Below are 21,691 nucleotides of genomic sequence, written 5' to 3'. Positions count from 1 at the left end.
TGGTACAGACTCCAAGGCTGATGAAGAGATCAGCTCTTCACAGGTTCCCCCCAGTATCCAGGCTGGCCTCTACCTGAGATGTTCCCTTTTAATCCCTCATGCGCATCAAACCTCTGTGTCCTTTGGGTTTTGATGTGACCTAGAAAGGCTGAACAAAGGGTGAACTGTTGCTGCACTGCACCAGCATGAGGCTGCTTCCTTGGATGGGTGCTGAGCAGGCATACATCCCCAAATTCTTCCTGCATTGCTGGCAGAATTAAGGACACTCCCGGATAGGGACACACTGATGCTGGGCCAGTTTGGAGGAGTGGAGGAAGCACTTCCTGCACCCTGAGCACTGATATGCTTTCTTCTCTGTGTGGATGAGCTGGTGCCGAGCCAGGCTGGAGGAGTAAGTGAAGCTTTTCCCACACTCCAAGCAGTGATATGGCTTCTCCCCTGTGTGGATACGCTGGTGCTGAGTCAGGTTGGAGGAGTGAGTGAAGCTCTTTCCACACTCTAAACACTGATGTGGCTTCTCCCCTGTGTGGATCAGCTGGTGCTGGGCCCGGTTAGAGGACAGAGTGAAGCTTTTCCCACACTCTGAGCACCAATGTGGTTTCTCTCCCGTGTGGATGAGGCGGTGTTTGGTCAGATCAGAGGACAGGGTGAAGCTCTTTCCACACTCTGAGCACTGATGTGGCTTCTCCCCTGTGTGAATACGCTGATGGTGAGCCAGGCCTGAGGAGTGAGTGAAGCTCTTCCCACACTCTGAGCACTGATACGGCTTCTCTCCTGTGTGGATCAGGTGGTGCTGGGCCAGTTTGGAGAACTGGGTGAAGCACTTCCCACAGTCTGAGCACTGATGTGGTTTCTCCCCTGTGTGGATGAGCTGGTGCTGGGCCAGGTTGGAGATCTGGGTGAAGCTCTTCCCACACTCTGAACAGTGATGTGGCTTCTCCCCTGTGTGGATACGCTGGTGGTGAGCCAGGCTGGAGGACTGAGTGAAGCTCTTCCCACACTCTGAGCACTGATATGGCTTCTCCCCTGTGTGGGTACGCTGGTGCTGGGCCAGGCTGGAGGATTGAGTAAAGCTTCTCCCGCATTCTAAGCACTGATGCGGCTTCTCCCCCGTGTGGATACGCTGGTGCCGAGCCAGACCTGAGGAGTGAGTGAAGCTCTTCCCACACTCCAAGCACTGATATGGCTTCTCCCCTGTGTGGATACGTTGGTGCCAAGCCAGGCCAGAAGAGTGAGTGAAGCTCTTCCCACACTCTGAGCACTGATGTGGCTTCTCCCCTGTATGGGTCAGGTGGTGCTGAGCCAGGCTGGAGGAGTGAGTGAAGCTCTTCCCACACTCTGAGCACTGATGTGGCTTCTCGCCTGTGTGGATACGTTGGTGCTGAGCCAGGCTGGAGGAGTGAGTGAAGCTCTTCCCACACTCTGAGCACTGATGTGGCTTTTCCCCTGTGTGGATCAGCTGGTGCTGGGCCAGGTAGGTGGATCGGGTGAAGCTTTTACCACACTCCAAGCACCAATGTGGCTTCTCCCTTGTGTGGATGAGCCGGTGTTTAGTCAGGTAGGAGAAATGGATGAAGCTCTTCCCACACTCTGAGCAGCGATGTGGCTTCTCTCCTGTGTGGATAAGCTGGTGCAGGGCCAGGTTGGAGGATCGGTTGAAACTCTTCCCACACTCAGAGCACCGATGTGGCTTCTCCCCTGTGTGGATGAGGTGGTGTTTGGTCAGGTTAGAGAACTGAGTGAAACTCTTCCCACACTCTGAGCACTGATGTAGCTTCTCTCCTGTGTGGATACGCTGGTGCTGAGCCAGGCTGGAGGAGTGAGTGAATCTCTTCCCACACTCTAAACACTGATGTGGTTTCTCCCCTGTGTGGATACGCTGGTGTTGAGTCAGGCTGGAGGAGTGAGTGAAGCTCTTTCCACACTTTGAACACTGATGTGGCTTCTCCCCAGTGTGGATACGCTGGTGCCGAGCCAGGCTGGAGGAATGAGTGAAGCTCTTCCCACACTTGGTGCAGCAGTGCTGCACACACTGGTGCTGGGACAAATCTTGCCAGCAGATGAAGTTCTTCTTGCATTCAGTGCAGTGGTGTGTCTTCCTCTCCAGGTGGATGCACAGCTGCTGAAACAGGGAGAAAAAAGTGGGTGAAGATCTTGCCACACTTGACACATCTGTGCTTGATGCTTCCCCCTCTGCACATGCAGGTGCTTGACCAGGTCTTTTGGGCACACAAAGCGCTTCCCCATTTGGTGAAGCAATGGGGTAGCTCTCCAGAATAGGTCTGGCAGTGAGCAGCCAGGGTGGAAAGGCAGGTAAAGCTCTTCCCACACTTGGTGCATACATGGGACTTCTCACGACGAGCCAGGAGTGATGGGCACTTAAAGGTTTTCCTGACCTTCAGGCATGGGTAGGCTCTGCCCTTGTGCTTGACAGTAGGCTCCTTTTTCCCTCTGAGGCCCTCCCCACTGCCTTGGCTTGGATGCAGTGCCTCTTTATGTCTCTCAGCTCCACAAATTCTTCCCTACACCCAGGGCTCTTTCTAGGTTCTGCCCCTTCTCCACTTTCATGCTCAACTGCAGATGGTACCTGGTTCATCACATTCTCCTTTTGCTTTTGAGATCTCTCATGACTCTTGTGCCACTGCTCCTCCTCTGGTCTCAGGGAGCCCATCGTACCCAAACTTCCTGGAGAAGCCCGTGCTGGCTCCAGGTCTGGAGACCCTTTCGCAGGAGGCTGCTTCTCAGCTCTGCTCAGCAGCCAGGCACCTCCTGCATGGGGAAAAGAAACTCCAGATGACTGCCTACCTTGTTGGCAAAGGGTACGGCTTGTGGACCGGATCCAGCCCAGGGAGGGACTGGTGTCCAACCCATAGCAGGTTCCTTGGTCCTGCCTGGCCAAAACACCGCCTGGTTGTGTTGTGTCCTGGTGCACCTGGGCAGGCAGCAGGGATGGGGTGGCTCCACAGTTGGGCTGCCTTTCTAGGCAGTCTGGGCAGTGGCAGCTCCTTCCAGCTGCTGCCAGCCCCAAAGCCGCAGCAGGTACCATTGCACACAGCCCTGACCCTGCGTGCCAGCTCCAGGCTTGCCCATCCTGGCTGAGCAGCAGCAGCACAGGAGAGAAACTGCTGCTCAGTACAGGGCAAAGTGGCCCCTCTCCCTCCCGTTGCGGGCACTTCCAAATTTAGCTGCCCAGACCGTGTGTGGGGCTGCCTCAAGTCTCTACTGTGTCACCGCTGCCTCTGAGCTGCCCAGTAGGGCAGCAGTGGCAGCACAGAGCAGACGCAGAGTAGCCCTGCATAGGCTGCAGGTGGCTGTACCAGGAAGCTCTGGCAGCAGCCACTTTTACCCTGCACTGAGCAGCAGTTTCTCTCTTGTGCTGCCTGTGGCAGCATGATAGGGAGTGTTATTACACAGAGACACCCACCACACTCTGCCTGGCCAAAAACTGTGCCTTGGGAGTCTCCCACAGGGAGCCTACAGACAGCTGTCTCTCTTCCTGGAGAACCTCTGCAAGCCTCGGGTAACGATGCCACCACCTGGGCACTAGTCTCTGGCAGGGCTCTGCACAGCCTGGGGCACACTGACCCTGCAAAACTAGGGGGTACTTTGCCCACAGTAATATTTCCGTGTGCTTATTTCAGCCTGAAGCATCCCATGATAGCATTAGGAAAAACTGAGGGAAGATAAAAAAGACAAACTTCGCTGGGCAGGCAGGAGGCCGAAAGAATGAGAGACAGACAGAGAGAGACTTTCTCGCAGTGTGCAACAATGCAGGATGTAACCCAACACCTCTGTTGCGGGGGGTGGGGGGTGGGTGTCGGGTCGGTGTGTTGAACAAGGAAGTCAGAATACCCTTTCAGCACAAAAGCAACTTGAGTCTTTAAGGAGACTGGATACAGCGACCCTTGTAAGATATGACTTGCCTATACATGATTCCTAACTCCTGCAGATTTCCAGGTTTTTACTTACAGAAATCACCAGGCTGCGGCCTGGGGTACGAGCTTGTAGTTTCCAGGTGCCTACCAGAAGGAAAAGAGTGCTCCTCCCTCCCCCCAGAATTTTATCTGGCCAGGTCACGATTCACCATCCTGATCCAAGAGGAGCATGGAGGGAGAAGAGTCACCTGGGTTGACTCAAGTGAGGGTCAGAGAAAGGGGGAGGGGTTTTCTTCATACCATTGCTGTTGAGCCTGGGCCCCAGCAAGAGCTCCAGGATGGGCAGCAGCAGCAGCAGCGCCAGGAAGAAACTGTTGCTCATTGCAGGTGGGAAAGTGGCCCTGCGGCTCTGTCACCGCTGCCTCTGGGCTGCCCTGTGTGGCAGCAGTGACAGTATGGAGCAGCCACAGGGCAACCTAGAGGCAGTGGTGACAGAGCTGGAGGGAAACCTGGCACGGCATGGGCAGCCACAACAAAAACTGCCCACCAGTGGCTAATGGGAGGGCAGCTTTTCCCCTACAAGGAGCCGGTTTCTTCCTGGCTGCTGCTCAGCCCAGAGCCAGAACGGGGCAGTGGGGTTGGGGGCAGCAGCGTCAACAGCTAGAAGGAGCCATCCTAGCTGCACTGCATGCCTGGGGTGGTAGGACATGCCAACGCCAGGCAGAGCAAGCTGCACTGGGAATGCACACTTTTGGCAGTAGCAGGGGAGGTCCTGCAGGGTGAGTGGGCTCTGGGCTGTTGTGGGGTGGAGGATGACTGGCTGAGCGGTGTATGCAGGGGGCTCCCATGCATACCCCACAACCACACCATCCCCCACACATTCACACATCCCATAAACACCGCACCTACCCACACGTTGCCCTACACCCCTCCCCCCCCACACCTGCAGGCCTCTGAGGGAAGCCCTGCCTACTACTACATGCACACATCACACACACACCCACCCACCCCCAGCCACTCTCCCCCTCCACAAACCCCCACGAACCCCCCATACTCACCCACATCCACACATATCCCCACATACACCCATCCATTCACACACCCACAGCTGCCCACAAACCCTATACCTACCCATCCATAACCCGCCACACCCTTTGCAATATACAAGGATAAGACTTCGTTTTGAGCTATTATGCAATCACTGCTATATATACAGCACAAACACAACAAATCAGAACAAAAATATATATTTTTTTAAAATAAAATTAAAATATATAGTTACGGATGTTTGATTTTTAGTAAATAATTTGTGGGTTTTTCCCCCCCATTTCCAAGATGGCAAATCCACTTCCCAAAAGGAGTACTTCTGGGGCGAAGGGGAGGGACTTCTGGTGGCAAAGGCCAGAGGTTAGGATAGGACTTTGGTCCCAAGATGGCAACCAGGGCATGAGGCCACCCTTGCAGCCCTCCACAGCTCACCAAAATTTGTTAAACGGCCCTCCAGCTGAAATAATTGCCCACCCCTGCATTACAGCATAATATACTGTGTCTGAGGTCAGCACCCTGGAATGGAAGAACAGGGCAGGGCTGCAGTTTCCAGGTCCCCCTGGCACTCTGGCCATGGAGATTTACTGAGAGCAGAGTCAGGTGGAGGGGACAAACAACTCACCTGGCAGCAGGTCCTCATCATCCTGAGATTTCCCCACAGATCCTGAGATTTCCCCATGGTCCTTACCATCACAGACCCAGAGCTCCACCTGTCCTTCCTGGATGCTGCAGATTAAGTCAGGTGTGGGTCCTCGATATCCTGTTTGGTTAAAGAGCATTTGTGACTGGTTACTGGATGCAGAATAACCAACTGGGATTTGGGGAACAGATCCAATGAACTCAAGATGTCTTCTAAGGCCTTGATGGACAAGGGAGAATGGGTATTTAAAATGAAAGAGAAGGCAGTACAGGGAGAAGCCTTCAAGAGACCACGATCCTTGTCACCCAGGTGGTGGAGGGCTGATAATAGGAAACAAAAAATGAACCACTCCTGACTTAGAAAGGGCATTAAACTGACAGTCACCAGGGACAGGTGTGGAGATGCAATGAGCTGTGATGTACTGGGGAGTAAAAACACACAGCTTTCACTGTTTTCAAGGTACCAAAGAGAAGAAATATTGGACATACTTATGGATGAATAACATTTATCTTACCAGTGTAATTCCAGGAAAAGGAGTGAAAATGAGCTTAGTGAAGGGATTTGTGGCAGTGAAAAGCATTCATTACAGGTGGTTGACAATGAAACCTTTTTCTGGGGGAGAAGGTAATTCATCATGACCAGGGCCAGGAAAGGATGATTTTATAACAACTTATAATAACTGACGAGCAATCATCCCAGGCATTGGGAGGATCATACCAGAAGGGGAGATGAGTGCACAAGTTGGCAACAACTACAGGGATCAACATAAAGTCCCTGGGAGTCACAGATATGGACAAAGGAAGGCAGGAAACACGTTTCACAACATGTGAAAGGCCATAATATAGAAATGGGCTATATGGTCTTTGTTGCACTAGAGAAAATATTAAAGCACTTCCCTAAGGAAATCCTCAGGGTGAAAGGGAGGGAAAAGAAAGCACCAGAAAAGCAAACTGGCCTAATAAAAGGTAAGTACCTCAACCCTGTGCACAAGCCAGAACAAGCCCCTATATTAAAGATCTTCTGGAAAGGAAAACTGTGTTTCACTAGGTCCTGCAGGTAGCTCACTTCTTTTTATCACAATGATAGGTATCTAATCTGGAAGAAAACGTTTGAGAATGGCAGAGGGAACTTGAGAGCACAGGTCTTAACAGAAATACAGCCAAGCCCAAGTCTCTGGTCTATGGAGATGAAGATGTTAGGAAGGCATGTGGACAGAAGCTTCCAGTGACCCCTTGCTAGAAGTACCTGGGTTATGTCACATCTACATGTCACTAAAGGAAGAGTTGAGGAAATGCATCATCCACCTGATAATGTTTGCTGGGTCATAACAAGAGGAGAAAGGGGATTTAGCTCTCACAGAACTAAGCAGGCTAGGATTGTTAAATGTGTTTGGAGAAGACACGCTAGGCCAGGCAGGGAAGAAATCGGAATCATTCCCCAAGGAACAGCTCTTAGTGCATTTATGTACAATGAACCGGAGATATGAACATGCTAAAAAGGCAAAGGGAGATCATGTTGCCAAGAAACTGCTGCATGTGGAAGAACCAGGAGTTACAAGAATGGGGAAGACACAAGTGAAGGCGGCTGGATCAAATGAAGGCAGATATATCATTTTGAAATGTGAGAGAGGTCTGATCACTGACAGAGCAGTGGGGAAGAAGTGGATTAAAACCTGCAGCCAAAAGTTCATGAGGATGAGACTGCTGAAACAGAGATGACTACAAAACTCCAGAGCTCCCATAGCTCCAGGGAGAAGCAAGAACCAGAGCTTTACCCAGGGAAACGAGGGCTTGGAAATTCTTCAGCATCTGGTCCCGGTAAAGCACCTTGTCGTCATCGTCCAGCAGCTCCCACTCCCTCCGCGTGAAATACACGGCCACGTCCTCGAACACCTCCTGGAGCTGCAGGCACAAGTGTCACACCATCAGCGTCTCCTCTCCCACCTGCCTCCAGCCCCCACAGCCCTGTCTGGGATCACTGTACCACAACTAACTGCAATCTTAGCCATGACAGGTAAGGCCACACCATTCCCCAGTCTTCAGCAGAAACGTGATGTGAATGCCGCTGTGGACACACGAGTTCACGTATTGGCTTCAGCCCAGCTCAGCACGGTCTATCTGCTTGGGCATGCAGACAGGGGATCATGGCTCTGCCCCAGCTCCTTGCAGCGGTGACAGCCTGGCCTGCAGCAGGGGCAGAGCTGCAATCCCCTGCCTGCGCGCCCCTGCCTGGAGCACGCAGGCTACAGATCATGGCTCTGCCCTGGCTCCATAGCAAGCTGCCCTGCTCTGCCGCACTGCCTGCAAGGGCAGCTGGGGCTGGTCTCCATGGCAACCCTAGCCTTGAACTCTCACAGCACAGCTGGGGTCGTCATGGAGACCAGCCCCACCCATGCAGGCAGGGGCTGCTGAGAAACAGAGTCCAGCTGCCAACCAGACTGGCGATTTTGCCCACCCCTGTAGTAATGCCAGCTCGGTGTGTTTGCAGCCCCCATCACCACAGGCTTGACACTCTTTAGGTCACTCCACTACTTTTTTATACCACCCCTGGCTCCTCCTGGGCTCTGCCGCAGCTGCGCTCCCACCCACGGGTGACATGGGGGCCCTGCTCACCTCCGCGCTCTCCCCCTGCTCTGGGCCCGGCTCAGGCGTCGGGGAGCCCCTCTCCTCCAGTCTCCCTGGGCAAGTCCTCTGCAGCTCCAGGACTGCAGGCCCCTCCTCAGGAGGCTGCTGCTCAGCTCTGCTCAGGGTCCCAGCACCTGCGGGTGGGGAAGAGCGTGCACAGGTCAGCCCTGGCGCGCAAGGGAGGTTGGGGGTCATCAGCACGCACGTGTGAAGGGCAGCGGAGGGGAAACAGAAGCTCAGTCTTGCCCAGGGCATGTGAAGCCTTTCCCGGGGCACGGGGAGAGCCAGACCCGCTGATGTGCTGGGCCGCTGACCCCCCCACGCCGCGGCAGAGACTGCTCCGCGGGGGCGGTGCCTGCTGCTGCGGGCCAGGGAAGCACCGCGGCGCCTCACCCGCTCCTGGGCGCCTGGCGCACCCGCCGGACGAGCTGTCGTCTGCTGACAGCTCCCAGCTCTGCTCCTCCAGGGGACTCTGCGGCCTGGGGCAGCTGCACCGGCCGCCCGAGGCCCCGGGGGCGCCTGGTCCCCCGCCCGCGCTGGGCTCACAGGCCTCACGGGGGCGGGGCACAGGGGCCGGGGAGCAGGAGGGCAGGGCCCTGGGTGACGGCACGGCCCGCTACCACGGCAGCAGGGCAAGGCCCAAGCACACCGCCTCTCGTGCGCGGCGCCGGCGGGGAGAGACGCCGCCCAGCCCCGAGGTGCCCGCACACGGCCCGGCGCCACCCCCCGCGCAGCCCGTCAGGGGTGGGGGGACGTGCCAGTCCCTTCCCACGCAGGACACACACTCGGGCCCCCAGACCCACAGCCCCCCACGCCTCACCTGACTGCATGTCTCCCGGCTCTTCCAGAGGCCTGTCTGTAGGAAGGGCGCTTCGCTGCTCCGGCCGGCAATCACCAGGCTCCGGCGGTGCCCCAGTGGGATGCACGTCTGGCAGCACGTCCTCGGCCTGGGGACGGGATAACTACATCACGGGGAGCTGGGAGGGAACATCCCCCAAACACACAGAGACAGGGCGGCAGCACCCGCGATCGGGGTGAAATGTTTTCACATAAGGCATCTCGTCCTCCACCCGCCCCGGCTGCAGCCCCTCGGCGAGGGCCGCGCCCCCACTCCCAGCTCCGCATGCCCCGCGGCAGGATGGCCAGGAACTGCTCCAGCACCACCAGCTCCAGCACCTGCTCCGGGCTGCGGCGCTGCGGCTCCAGCCAGCCCCGGCACAGCTCCCGCAGGCGGCTGCACGCCTCCCGCGGCCCCCTGACTGGCCGTGGGGCCACCACCTCGGGATCCTCCCTCGACCCCTGGGCCCAGTCTGGACCGCGAAAGGGACGTGTCCTGCCCGCTCCGGCTCCCCTCGGGCGGCGCGGGAAGGCGCGCGGTGCCCCGGGCCCAGCGCCGCCGCCACCGGCTGCCCGGGAGCCGCCTCGTCCGCCGGGCCTGGGGTGCGCAGCGGCCGGCCCCGGGGCCCGCGGGGAAGGAGGCAGCGCGGACCGCCCCGCCCCCAAACCCGCGGAGCCGCCTTGTCCGCCGGGCCGGGCCAGACCGGCCCCCCCCCCAACGCGGGGGCTACTGGGAGCGGAGCGCAGACCCGCCCCCGCCGTTAACCCCTTACTGGCAGAGACCTGCCGGCTCGGGCTGGCGCTCGGGGCAGCCCCCCGCCTCAGCCCCGGTTCTCCGCAGTGAGACCCCCGAGCCCCGGCCGGGCCGTGTTCAGTGCCCAGTGCGGGCAGCGCCCGCCCCCCGTGTGCGGGCTCCTCGCGCCCCGGGGGCGGAGGCAGAGCCGGTCCCCGGCCCGTGGGGCAGGTGGAGGCCGAGCCAGGCCGCGGGGAGCCCGCCCGTGGCCGGGGCCGGGGCCGGGGCCGGGAGGGGTCCTCTCAGCCGCTGGCTGTGTTGTTGCGGGGGGCGTGCGCGCGTGCTCTCCTGAGGCTTTTCTTCTCTGTACACCGCACGCAGCACAGCCCCGCGCTGCGGCAGCCCGGCCCCCTGCCAGCAAGGGGTTAAGCTTTGGGCTCAGCTCCCAGCAGCCCCCGCGGCGGGGAAGGGCAGGGAGACGGGGTCAGGGCCCGCGCGGCGGGCGAGACGCTGCGGGTGGGGGCGCGGGGCCCAGCCCGTGCGGGGCACCAGGAGCCCCTAGGGCTGCTCCGGGGGTCCGTCCAGGCCGGGCCGTCGCCTTCCTCGCGGGCCCCGGGCCCGGCCGCTGCGGGAAGCCCTTGGCGAGGGCGGGGCGGGGCGGGACGAGGCGCTGGGCCTGGGGCACCGCGCGCCGCCGCGGGGAGCCCGACACGACACCAGGGGGCTCCGGGCAGGACACGTCCCTTGGGCTGTCCGGGTCGGGGCAGGGGGTGTCCCCGAGGTGGTCGCCCCACGGCCGGTCAAGCAGCAGCTGCGGGAGGAGCCGGGCCGACGCCAGGAGATGCAGGGGCAGGAGGTGAAGCAGGCCGCGCCGCCCCCTTGTCAGCCCGAGCTGCCCCGGCAGCCCCCCCGGACGGCCCCGGGCCACGACCCCCCCGCCCCCGAGACCTGGCGCCGGCGCTTCCGGGGCCTGCGCTGCCCGGAGGCCGCGGGGCTGCGGGAGGTTTTTAGCGGCCTGCGGGAGCTCGCCCAGCGCTGGCTGGAGCCGCAGCGCCGCAGCAAGGAGCAGATCCTGGAGCTGGTGGTGCTGGAGCAGTTCCTGGCCATCCTGCCCCGGGGCATGCGGAGCTGGGAGTGGGGGCGCGGCGTGGAGACCTGCGCTGAAGCTGCGACCCTGGCCGAGGGGTTTCTGGTGGGGCAGGAGGAGGACGAGGCGCTGCACTGGAAATCGTTTCACTGGGATCGTGGACGCTGCTCTCCCCGTCTCCACGTTCTTGGGGGATGGGCCCGTCCTACAGGCGGGTGCCTGGAGGAGTCAGGAGAGAGTGAAACCCTGGGGCCTCGAGACAAGTCACCTGATGTCCCTCGAGCGCAGCCCCCGCCGGAGGCAGGTGAGGCACGGGGGGGCGTGGGTCCGGGCCCAAATGTCTGTCCCACATGGGGGAAAGGCCGGCATGTCCCCCTGCCCATGACGGGCTGCGCAGGGGGTGCCCCGCGGGGGGTGGCGCCGGGCTGTGTGCAGGCGCTCCCGGGCTGGGCGGCGTCTCTCCCCGCCGGCGCCGCGCATGAGAGGCAATATTGTGTTTGGGCCTTGTCCTGCTGCCGTGGTAACGAGCAGTGATGTCATTCACGGTCCTGCACTCTGTGCTCACCGGCCCCTGGGGCCTGCCCCCATGAGCCCAGCTCGGGCGGGGGGTGTCGGGGAAGCCAGACCCCCCGGGCCTCGGGCAGGTCCCAGTGTGGCTAACCCAGGGCTCTGTCCCGCTGCAGGTTCCCCTGGAACCGCGGAGACCTGGGAGTTGTTGGCAGATGGGAGCTCCTCAGGCTGGTGCCCCAGACGAGGCCCTTCCCCCGGAGCAGGTAAGCAGCGCTGGTTCTCTCCTTTCCTGCAGCAGCAGGCATTCTCTGTCAGTGGAGAAATCTCTGCCACAACATTTTGATGGGGTCAGTGCTCCAGCAAATATGCGGTTCCCGTTCTCCCAGTTCTCCAGGAAACATTTCACATGCCCTCTGGAAGACCGACCTTGCATTTCCCCTCCTCCTCCCTTAACACATGCATGCTGATAATCCCCCAATATCCCTCAAGCTCTTCTCCCAGGGAGCAAAGTCCCTGCAGGCTCTGACATGGTATGTTCACCACCCCACGCTGGGACAGAACTACGGGGCTCATCTCCAGTGTAGTGTCCGTGGAGGTCTATGAGCAGATTTGTGGGACTTTGGGTCTGTCTCCTTCTTCCACACTCTGAAGCCTCATCTGCCCTAGTCCCAGGCCAGGCCAAGAGATGAGCAGGGCTTCCCCCATGCCAGCAGCGCCAGGGCTAACCTGCGCATGCTCTTCCCCACCCGCAGGTGCCAGGACCCTGAGCAGAGCTGAGCAGCAGCCTCCTGAGGAGGGGCCTGCAATCCTGGAGCTGCAGAGGACTTGCCCAGGGAGACTGGAGGAGAGGGGCTCCCCGACACCTGAGCCGGGCCCAGGGCAGATGGGGCAGGGCAGGCCTCCAGAGCAGGAGGAGAGCACGGAGGTGAGCAGGGCCCCCGGGTCAGTCGTGAGTGGGAGTAGAGCTGGGGCAGAGCCCAGGAGGAGCCAGGGGTGCAGGAAGGACTCTGGGGAGCAGAGCATCAAGCCTGCGGTGATGGAGGCTGCAAACACACCAAGCTGCATTAGCAGGAGCTCCCTCCCAAGTGCAGGGAGCCAGGTGGAGTGTGGCATGGGAAAGGCCTGGTTACAGTGCATGGAGCCAGGGATCCCTGCCCTAGAACTGCTGCCCAGGCTCAAACACAGACAAGTGCAAGGTGATGCACCTCGGGAGGAACAACCAGCACCATACCTACAGGTTGGGGAACTCCCCACTTATCAGCACGGAGGCGGAAAGGGATCTGGGGGTCATCATTGACTCCAAGATGAATATGGGCCGGCAGTGTGGGCACGTGGTCAGGAAGGCCAACTGCACCTTGTCCTGCATCCACAGATGCATCTCGAGCAGGTCCAAGGAGGTGATCCTCCCCCTCTATGCGGCACTGGTCAGGCCGCAGCTGGAGTACTGCGTCCAGTTCTGGGCGCCGCACTTCAAGAGGGATGTCGACAACATGGAGAGGGTCCAGAGGAGGCCACTCGCATAATCAGGGGACAGCAGGGCAGGCCCTATGAGGACAGGCTGCGGGACCTGAACCTGTTCAGCCTCCAAAAGAGAAGGCTGAGGGGGGATCTTGTGGCCTGTTATAAACTAGTCAGGGGGGATCAGCAGGCATTGGGGAAGTCACTGTTTCCCCGAGCACTGCCAGGAGTGACCAGGAATAACGGTCACAAGCTGGCAGAGGGTAGGTTTAGGTTAGATATCAGGAGGCACTACTTCACAGTCAGGGCGGCTAGGGTCTGGAACCAGCTTCCAAGAGAAGTGGTGCAGGCTCCTACCCTGGGGGTCTTTAAGAGGAGGTTAGATGAACATCTTGCTGGGGTCATTTGACCCCAGTACTCTTTCCTGCCATGGCAGGGGGTCGGACTAGATGATCTGCTCAGGTCCCTTCCGACCCTACAAACTATGAAACTATGAAAGGACCGAGCAAACAACGTGCTGCGCTGGGCTAAAGCTGACACATGAACGCCTGTCTCCACAGCTGCATCCACATCACATGTCAGCTGAAGACGGAGGAATGGTGTGTACCCTTGCCTGTCATGGCTAAGATTGCTATTAGTTATAGCACAGAGTGAACCCAGACAGGGCTGTGGGGGCTGGAGGCAGGTGGGAGAGGAGACGCTGATGGTGTGACGCTTGTGCCTGCAGCTTTGGGAGGTGTTTGAGGACGTGGCCGTGTATTTCACACTGAAGGAGTGGGAGCTGCTGGATGATGATGACAAGGTGCTTTACCAGGACCAGATGCTGAAGAATTACGAAGCCCTCGTTTCCCTGGGTAAAGCTCTGGTTCTTGCTTCTCCCTGGAGCTATGGGAGCTCTGGAGTTTTGTAGTCATCTCTCTGTTTCAGCAGTCTCATCCTCATGAACTTTTGGCTGCAGGTTTTAATCCACTTCTTCCCCACTGCTCTGTCAGTGATCAGACCTTTCTCACATTTCAGACTGATATATATGCTTTCATTTGATCCAGCCGCCTTCACTTGTGTCTTCCCCATTCACGCAGCAGTTTCTTGGTAACTTGATCTCCCTTTGCCTTTTCAGCATGTTCGTATCTCTGGTTCATTGTACATAAATGCACTAAGAGTTGTTCCTTGGGGAATGATTCCGATTTCTTCCCTGCCTGGCCTAGCGTGTCTTCTCCAAACACATTTAACAATCCTAGCCTGCTCAGTACTGAGAGAGCTAAATCCCCTTTCTCCTCTCTTTATGACCCAGCAGAAGTTAATAGAAACTCTTATCAGTCTCTGCTGCTACAACAGGTGAGTGATGCATTTCCTGTCACCCAGGTACTTCTAGCAAGGGGTCACTGGAAGCTTCTGCCCACATCGCTTCCTAACATCTTGATCTCTGTAGACCAGAGACTCGGGCTTTGCTGTGTTTTTGTTAAGACCTGTGCTCTCAAGCACCCTCTGCCATTCTCAAACGTTTTCTTGTGCCCATTTCTATATTATGGTCTTTCACATGCTGTGAAATGTCTCCTTATGCCTTCTTTTTTCCATATCCATGACTCCCAGGAACTTTGTGTTAAACCCTGTAACATTGCCAAGCTGTGCACTCATCTCCCCTTCGGGTACAATCCTCCCAATGGAGGGGATGATTACTCAGTTGCAGCTACAGTTATTATAAAATCATCCTGTCCTGTCCTTGGTAATGAATTACTCTCTCTACAAAACAAAAAGTGTTGTCATCAGGTACCTGTCATGTATGCTTTTCACTGCCACAAGTCCTTGCTTTAAACCTTCCGTGCACTCATTTTCACTCCTTTTTCCTGGAATAACACTAGTAAGATAGATATTAAACATCTATAAGTCTGTCCAATATCTCTTCTTTCTGATACTTTGAAAATGGTAAAAGCTTTGTGTTTCTGCTCATGAGTACATCTTGGATCGGTGCATCTCCACACCTGTCCCTGGTGACTCTGCTACTTTAATGCTCAGGAGTGGTTTGTGCTTTGTTTCCTATGACCATCCCTCCAACACCTGGGTGACAAGGACCATCATCTCTTGAAGGCTTCTCCCTGCTGTGCCTTCTCTTTCACCTTAAAGGTCCATTCTCCCCTGTCCATAGTAGGCCGTAGTAGAAACCTTGAGTTCATTGTAAGTGTTCCCCAAATCCCACTTGGTTATTCTGCATCCAGTACCCAGTCACTAACCCTGTTTAACCACTGCCCCAAACAGGATATCAAGGTCCCACACCTGACTTAATCTGCAGCATCCAGGAAGGACAGATGGAGCTCTGGGTCTGTGATGGTGAGGACCATGGGGAAATCTCAAGATCAGAGGACCTCCTGCCAGGTCAGTTGTAGCTATCCCCAACCTGACTACTCTCAGTGAAGCCCAGAGTGCCAGGGTATGATAAGATTTGTAGTCTCCCATTGAAATCAGCATGCTATACAGATGTTTTGCGTAGCCATTCATGTTAGACAAGAAAGAAGCCGAGGCTTTCCCTGGCTTCTGGTCAGGTTGACCCAGAACCCAGAAGAGTTTTATCATGGACTCAGGTTGCATTAAAGTGCTCCATGGCACGGATGGGATTCACAAAATTTCAGGTTGTGATGGGGGGGAAGTGAATCCCCCATGGTTTGCACCTTCCTGTTTCCTCTGTGGGGCATTGAGTATTGCAAAGCCTCAGATTTATCACGGAGTCCAGATTCAAGTTCATGACTTAAACCAATGGTTCCCAACCTTTTTAGATGGCAGACCAGCAAACTGTGGACTGGAAGTGACCGCAGACTGGCAAACTGCGGACCAGCGTACTGCAGTCTGGAAGTGACTTTATACTCAGTATAAAAAAGGGTTAGCTGCTGGTCCACAGTATGCCAGTCACTTCCAGACTTCAGGTCTGGCAGTCATCCATCCTGCAGACCTTTGAAGACTCCTGTGACATGGAGGCCACCTGAGACCCTTCAACAGAGGAAAGCTCCCTGGGTGCATTCCTTGCACAAGACCTTTCCCTGGAAGCAGGCAGGAAGCATGGTCCTGCTCCTCTCAGAAGACAGAGCCACAGCTCTGACTCCTTTCCTCCTTCTCAGCCCAGTAGAGCCTGAAGCTGTTCAGGCATTGCCCTAGCGCACGCATTCCACGTTGCTTGTCCCAGAAGGGCCTGAGGTGATGGGTGCCGACAGCTGGGTCAGAAGCTCAGAGCCTGACTCCGAACTCCACTGAGTAGGGAACGTTAGCTCAACACAGGGACATGCCCCTCCCTTACCCCAAGCACTTGGGGGTTTTGGCAGGAAGACCTTGTTTTCTTGAGGGAACACAAGTGCCAAGGTCCAGGCCTGCTCTGAGGTCCATCCCAGCAGAAGGAATAGCAGTGTTTGCCCTTTGCCAACAGGGTAGGCACTAATCTGGTGTTTCTCTTCCCCATGCAGGAGGTGCTTGGCTGCTGAGCAGAGCTGAGGAGCAACCACCTGCAAAAGGGCCTGCACCCCTGGAGACATCATGGACTTCCCTAGGGAGTTTGGGCAAGATGGACTTCCTGAGACCAGAGAGAGAGCAATGGCACAAGAGTCTGGGGAGGCCACAAAACCAGAAGGAGAATGTAGCAATAAATCAGGTACCATCTGCAATTGAGTATGAGAGTGGAGAAGGGACAGAGCCTAGAAAGACCTCTGGGTGCAGGGAACAATTTATGGAGCTGAGAGAGACAGGAGAGAAGCCACATCAGTGCTCGATGTGTGGGAAGAGCTTCTCCCGATCCTATAACCTGGCCCAGCACCAGCTTATCCACACAGGGGAGAAGCCACATCAGTGCTTGGTGTGTGGGAAGAGATTCGCCCGATCCTCTAACCTGGCCCAACACCAGCTTACCCACACGGGGGAGAAGTCGCATCAGTGCTTGGTGTGTGGGAAGAGCTTCACCCAATCCTACCTGACCAAACACCAGCTCATCCACACGGGGGAGAAGCCATATCAGTGTCCAGAGTGTGGGAAAAGCTTCAACCGACCCTGTAAACTGGCCCGGCACCAGGTCATCCACACAGGGGAGAAGCCACATCAGTGCTTGGAGTGTGGGAAGAACTTCACCCAGTCCTCCACCCTGGCCCGGCATCGGCTCATCCACACAGGGGAGAAGCCATATCAGTGCTCAGAGTGCGGGAAGAGCTTCACTCATTCCTCCAGCCTGGCTCAGCACCAGCGTATCCACACAGGGGAAAAGCCACATCAGTGCTTGGAGTGTGGGAGGAGTTTCACCCGATCTTCCCACCTGACCCAGCACCAGCTCATCCACAGAGAGAAGAAACCACATTAGTGCTCAGAGTGTGGGAAGTGCTTCCTCCACTCCTCCAAACAGGCCTTGCACCAGTGCATCCCTTTCCAGGAGTGTCCTTAATTCTGCCAGCAATACAGGAAGGATTTGGGGATGTATACCTGCTCAGGACCCACTAGTGTCTGCATCCAGGGAAGTGGTCTCATGCTGGTGCAGTGCAGCAACAGCTTGCTGTTTGCTCATTCCTTCGAGGGCACCGCAGAACCCGAAGGACACAGGCCGGCCTCCCAAGCCTGATGTGGGTAGATGGTTAAAAGGAAACACTTCATGCAGAGGGCAGCCCCAGTGCTGGGGGAATCTGTGAGGAGAAGATCTTTGCATCAGCCTCAGAGCCTGTGCCATCCCCATCTTTCTCCAGAAGCAGTCAGTGCTCCCAGGGGGGACTTCAGAATGGGTGCCCTTCCCAAGACAGCTGGCTGCACATGACACCCAGGGACTGTCTTTGGCCGACTCCCAGCTTCGACTTCCCTCCTGGCCCCAGGGTTCTTGTATTTGAAGATCTAAATTTGCAGGAAGGAGGACACTTATTGCTAGGGAACCATTTCCACCCTGACCTTGCCTTTCCTCCCCTGCATCACCTCTTTCCTGGGTCTGCACATACCCATCAGGGTCTGCAAGAAACTGTTGCTGCCGCCCCGTGAGCCCAGTTTGGCAGGTTTTGCTTTTCAGCCCGTCAGAACTTTGCACCAGTAGGTGCCAGGTGCCCCCTGCCCTCCTTTCTTTCATGCCTTTCTCTATAACAGAGTCCTTGGTAATCAAGCCCCACAACTTAGTATGATATCCCTGTGGGTTGCTCTCTCTGTCCTCGCCAGATCTGTGACATGGGAACAGACCAGGGCCCAGAATCCTTTTCATGGAAGATCTCTGTGGTTTCTCAGCCCCTTCCCTTTCCCAAGGATTCACTACAATCCAGGGTTTTTTGCCAAGTCTCACGAGCAGGAGTTGGTCACATTTGAGGCATCAGGGCCATATCTTTCTGTGCAGCCAAGAACCCTGCAGTTTTGAATGAACATCTCTTTCCCAGGCTAAACAAGATGGTGGGGGTAACGGAGGTGCCGCCTGGGACAGGTCCTGCCCCTCCTGTGGGTGGGGAAGGACGAAGGCATCTGGTGGGCGAAATGCAGCGTTGTAATCTCCCATGGGGAATACTGAGGCTGCCCTGCTAGTGCCAAAGCTGTTTGGCTCCATGAGTGCTTGTAGGGGCTACTCCAAGTGGTTAATAATAACCTATCCTGGAGCACACTCATTCATTTCTATAATTGTCCTTTCTGCTGATACCCTGCAGCATATAAAACTTCTCCAGCGAGTAAAACATCTCTCCTCCCTGTTTCCCTGTATTACAGTGTTTAGGAAAATAACCTTTTGACTTAGGAATGAACCTTGGTGGTTTAGCAGCAGGGCTGGTTTGTCTTCTTGGAGGTGGCCACAGACAGAAAGGAGGGAATGGGAGTTTGTTCAACACGTTGTCAATGTGTCCCTTACTTGTTGAATTTGTAATGGGCGGTAGAGGTCAGGGGCAATGCATGTAAGTGAGGGTGTGCGTGTCAAAAGAATTGAAATCCTGACCAACTCTTTTTAAGAGTGGAGCATGGTTGCCGCTTTGTTAAGGTTCCCTGATGTTTCTTTGCAAGACCTGAAGCATTGGATTGGGCGCCTCCAAGCTGGGGAGTTGGCCTGCCTGCTGTGGAGGAAAGGCCCAGGGCCCCCCACAGATCAAGGGATGCTTGGCCTGCCTGCAGTTCACCCCCTGGCTGAGGGAGAGATGGGTAGGCTCTGTGGGGGGAAAGAAAAAAGGATCAGGCCCCTTGGCCCTTCTGCCTTCAGGCTGCTTCTCCCACAGCCGAGGCATCAGCTGTCAGATTAAAGGCTGCAATTTTTTCAAGTAGCTATGTTGCAAGTTAAACTATATGTGGACATGGTTTAGTTTACAACATAACAAAACTCATATAAAACACAAAAAAACCCTGTACGTGTTAAGTGTTGCACAATTAAACAACAAAAATGGGCAATATTTGTCATATGTACAAGTACCCTGCATGGTAAGGGTTACCATACATCTGGGTTTTCCCAGACGTGTCCTTTTTTTGAGTCCTATGACCTTCATCCGGGCAGTTTTTTTTAAATACAGACATCCAGAATTTCCTCTGCTAGTCCTTTTTCAACTTGATGCTGCTAGGTAGAACTACATTTCCTGGCTTGCCTAGCAGCGAGCATGTTTGGGATCTGAGTTTTCTGTTTCCTGCTTTAAAATGCAGGGCTACTTGGGGCAAATAGAAGCAGGAGGCACCATGTGCATCTGTGCGCGCACATGCACATGCTCAGCATATAGCCAGGCAGGGTAGTGGGAGCAGCCCTGGCAGCAGGATACAGGTAAGCCTTTAGGGAGTGAGGGTTGGACTCTCCAGGGCTTGGGGATGGTCTGGGTCACCGGACTGAGAAGCAGGCAGCAGGGGCCTTGGTGGACTTAGGTGTCTCCTTTGCTTGTATTCAGCCCTGCTCAGGGCCCTGACAACAAATGCTTATGTGGGGTTACCATATTTCCAGTTCCAAAAAAGAGGACGACTTAATCCGGGGTCATGGAGGGGAGGGGGGAAATGTGCCCCAAATCCCAAATTCTGTGATTAAAAAACCCCAAATTCACATTTTTCCATGATTAAAATGAAATGCCTCTCTCTATATAGGTATCAGTTTAACAATGTTTTATTAATATATCTACAATTTTAAACAATTTTGAATCCTACCAGTCCCTCAATCATAATAAAATACATTCTAAATACCTATATATTTTAGCCTTCTTTTTTTTTTTTAAACAAAATCAGAGCCCTGCTGGAGGGGGCCACTGCCCGCCCCCACTGTGGCTTCTGAGGGTGGTAGTGGAGTGAGTCCGACCCCAGCACAAGTCACTGAGAACATGGTAAAGTCCAGCTAGGACCCTGGTCAATTAGGTCTCCACTTAAACCCATGGCCACAGCCATATTAGGCTGTAGTTCCTATTGGATAATAGCATTCCCACCAGATGGGATAAAACCAGTAGATCTTCCCTTTTTATTTCTCTCCCCTTGGTTCAGATTCCAGTCACCCAAAGCACTGCTGAGCAAGGTGAAGTCGGAGGTAGTGATTTGGAGCCCAGCTGCAATTTCCACACCTGGCAGTCTGTGTCAGGTTTCTAGCTAACTATTGCTAGTCCTCCCCCCACCCTACTAAGTAAAAATCTCCAGTTTTACAGGCCTGTGGAAGCCCAGATATTCTTTCAATATCTGAAATGATCATTCATGGTAGAACTGGATACATCCAGCACTAATAGGTGTGGTGCTCTTACAATGGCAGGGTCCAAAGCAAACCCTGCATCGCTGCATCTTCTTTTCCTGTAAACTGACCCCAGCAGAAGACAGATCTTGAGATCTTGACCTGTGAACTCACGGGCATCAGAGTGGCTTTCAGGATGTGGTGGCAATACTTTGAAGAGCCATGGCACAAAGTACAAGTTCTTGCAGATGACAAAATCCTATTTGCCAACCTGCACCCCAGAAACTGGCACAGGAAGCAAGGGGAGTTACGACCTGTACATAGAAATCATAGGGGTTAGGGTTGCAAGTCAATGGGCCAAAGGGAGGGAACAGGCAATAGATAAAGAAACAGCAATGTTGTGCTACCATACCCTCAGCACCTTAATTCCCTTCCACCCCCAACACCTCCGGAAGCGTTCCCCAAACAAGCTTTTAATCCCAAGAATGATCCTACACCTGCAGCTGCCCCAAGGCTGAGTGCAGCTCCTTCAGTTCACAGTCCTGGCTGACCGAGCCAGTGAGCTCTCCAGGACTTCTTGTCTAGCTTTCAGACTAGGCATTATAAAGAGCGCTTCCTTGGGTCCATCTGGTCAACAAGACCTGTAGTTCAAGACTGAAAAGCAAAGATTTGAAGGTGAGCTCAGAGTTTTATATTGTATTGCCTGGCTCAATTTGGTGATGGAGAACTGGCCTCTGGCTCTAGGCCAGGGCCAGGTGTTTTCAGGGTCATACCTGCAGCAGCTCCTTGTAGGTGATGTAGAAAAAGTTCTCTTGGCCTCGCAGGCCCAACCAGCCAGAGACACGGTTGAACCAGGCACTGAAGACCCCTGCACGAGGAGAGCGCAGTTGCAGTGAACACACGGGGCAAGGAGCTGCCATGCCACATCTAACAAAAGCCCAAGAGAAAAGCCACGATGCCTGGGTTCTCCCAGATCTCGTCAGAGTCCCATGGCACCCACATGCCTGGTGCAGTTGGGAGCGCTATGGCACTGAGGTGTCCAGCTGGCACAGGTCTCCCTGCCTTAGGGGCCCCTGGGCATTGCTCACCCTTGCTGCTCAGGAAGTCCTGCAGGACAGTGTCCAGGGACTTGACGTCCTTGTACTGGCGCAGGAGCTTGGTGATTGTGATACAAAAAGAGTGCAGGACTGCAGGGTGTAGATGACCTGGGGGAAAGGGCAAAGGTCAGAGCTCCCCACCATCCTCCATGGCCCAGCCTCACTGCCGCAGGGCCCCATGATCCAGGCTCC

At 55.8% G+C, this 21,691-nt stretch overlaps 2 protein-coding genes across 2 annotated transcripts; one reads left to right on the top strand and one right to left on the bottom strand.

Annotated features, from left to right (window-relative positions):
• Positions 1–110: 110 nt before the first annotated feature.
• LOC149861611 (uncharacterized) lies at positions 111–10,058 on the bottom strand (the record flags this gene model as incomplete). The annotated part of the gene is made up of 7 exons (XM_090053785.1): positions 111–2,122; positions 2,588–2,769; positions 5,545–5,682; positions 7,337–7,463; positions 8,175–8,320; positions 9,007–9,133; positions 9,363–10,058. Coding segments are annotated over 7 exons (3,282 nt in total), but the record flags the coding sequence as incomplete, so codon positions are not given.
• LOC149861610 (zinc finger protein 202-like) lies at positions 10,003–19,936 on the top strand. The gene is made up of 7 exons (XM_090052430.1): positions 10,003–11,147; positions 11,527–11,616; positions 12,106–12,278; positions 13,372–13,410; positions 13,539–13,665; positions 15,065–15,181; positions 16,258–19,936. The coding sequence occupies exons 1-7, from the start codon at positions 10,598–10,600 to the stop codon at positions 17,136–17,138; spliced, it is 1,977 nt and encodes a 658-aa protein (XP_089908556.1). The 5' UTR covers positions 10,003–10,597; the 3' UTR covers positions 17,139–19,936.
• The last annotated feature ends 1,755 nt before the right edge of the window (positions 19,937–21,691 follow it).

This window comes from Crocodylus siamensis, chromosome 6, assembly GCF_052110815.1.
Source record: "Crocodylus siamensis isolate JL-2025a chromosome 6, ASM5211081v1, whole genome shotgun sequence".
Taxonomy (NCBI): Eukaryota; Metazoa; Chordata; order Crocodylia; family Crocodylidae; genus Crocodylus; species Crocodylus siamensis.
Note: the sequence above shows the minus strand (reverse complement) of the source record. Positions and strands in the feature narration are given on the sequence as shown.

Excerpts from the sequence above, each read along its gene's own strand:
- LOC149861610 (XM_090052430.1), top strand. The coding sequence starts at position 10,598 with ATGCAGGGGCAGGAGGTGAAGCAGGCCGCGCCGCCCCCTTGTCAGCCC. Across the intron at positions 11,148-11,526 it reads GCAGCCCCCGCCGGAGGCAG|GTTCCCCTGGAACCGCGGAG; the intron begins GTGAGGCACGGG and ends GTCCCGCTGCAG. Across the intron at positions 15,182-16,257 it reads ATCAGAGGACCTCCTGCCAG|GAGGTGCTTGGCTGCTGAGC; the intron begins GTCAGTTGTAGC and ends TTCCCCATGCAG.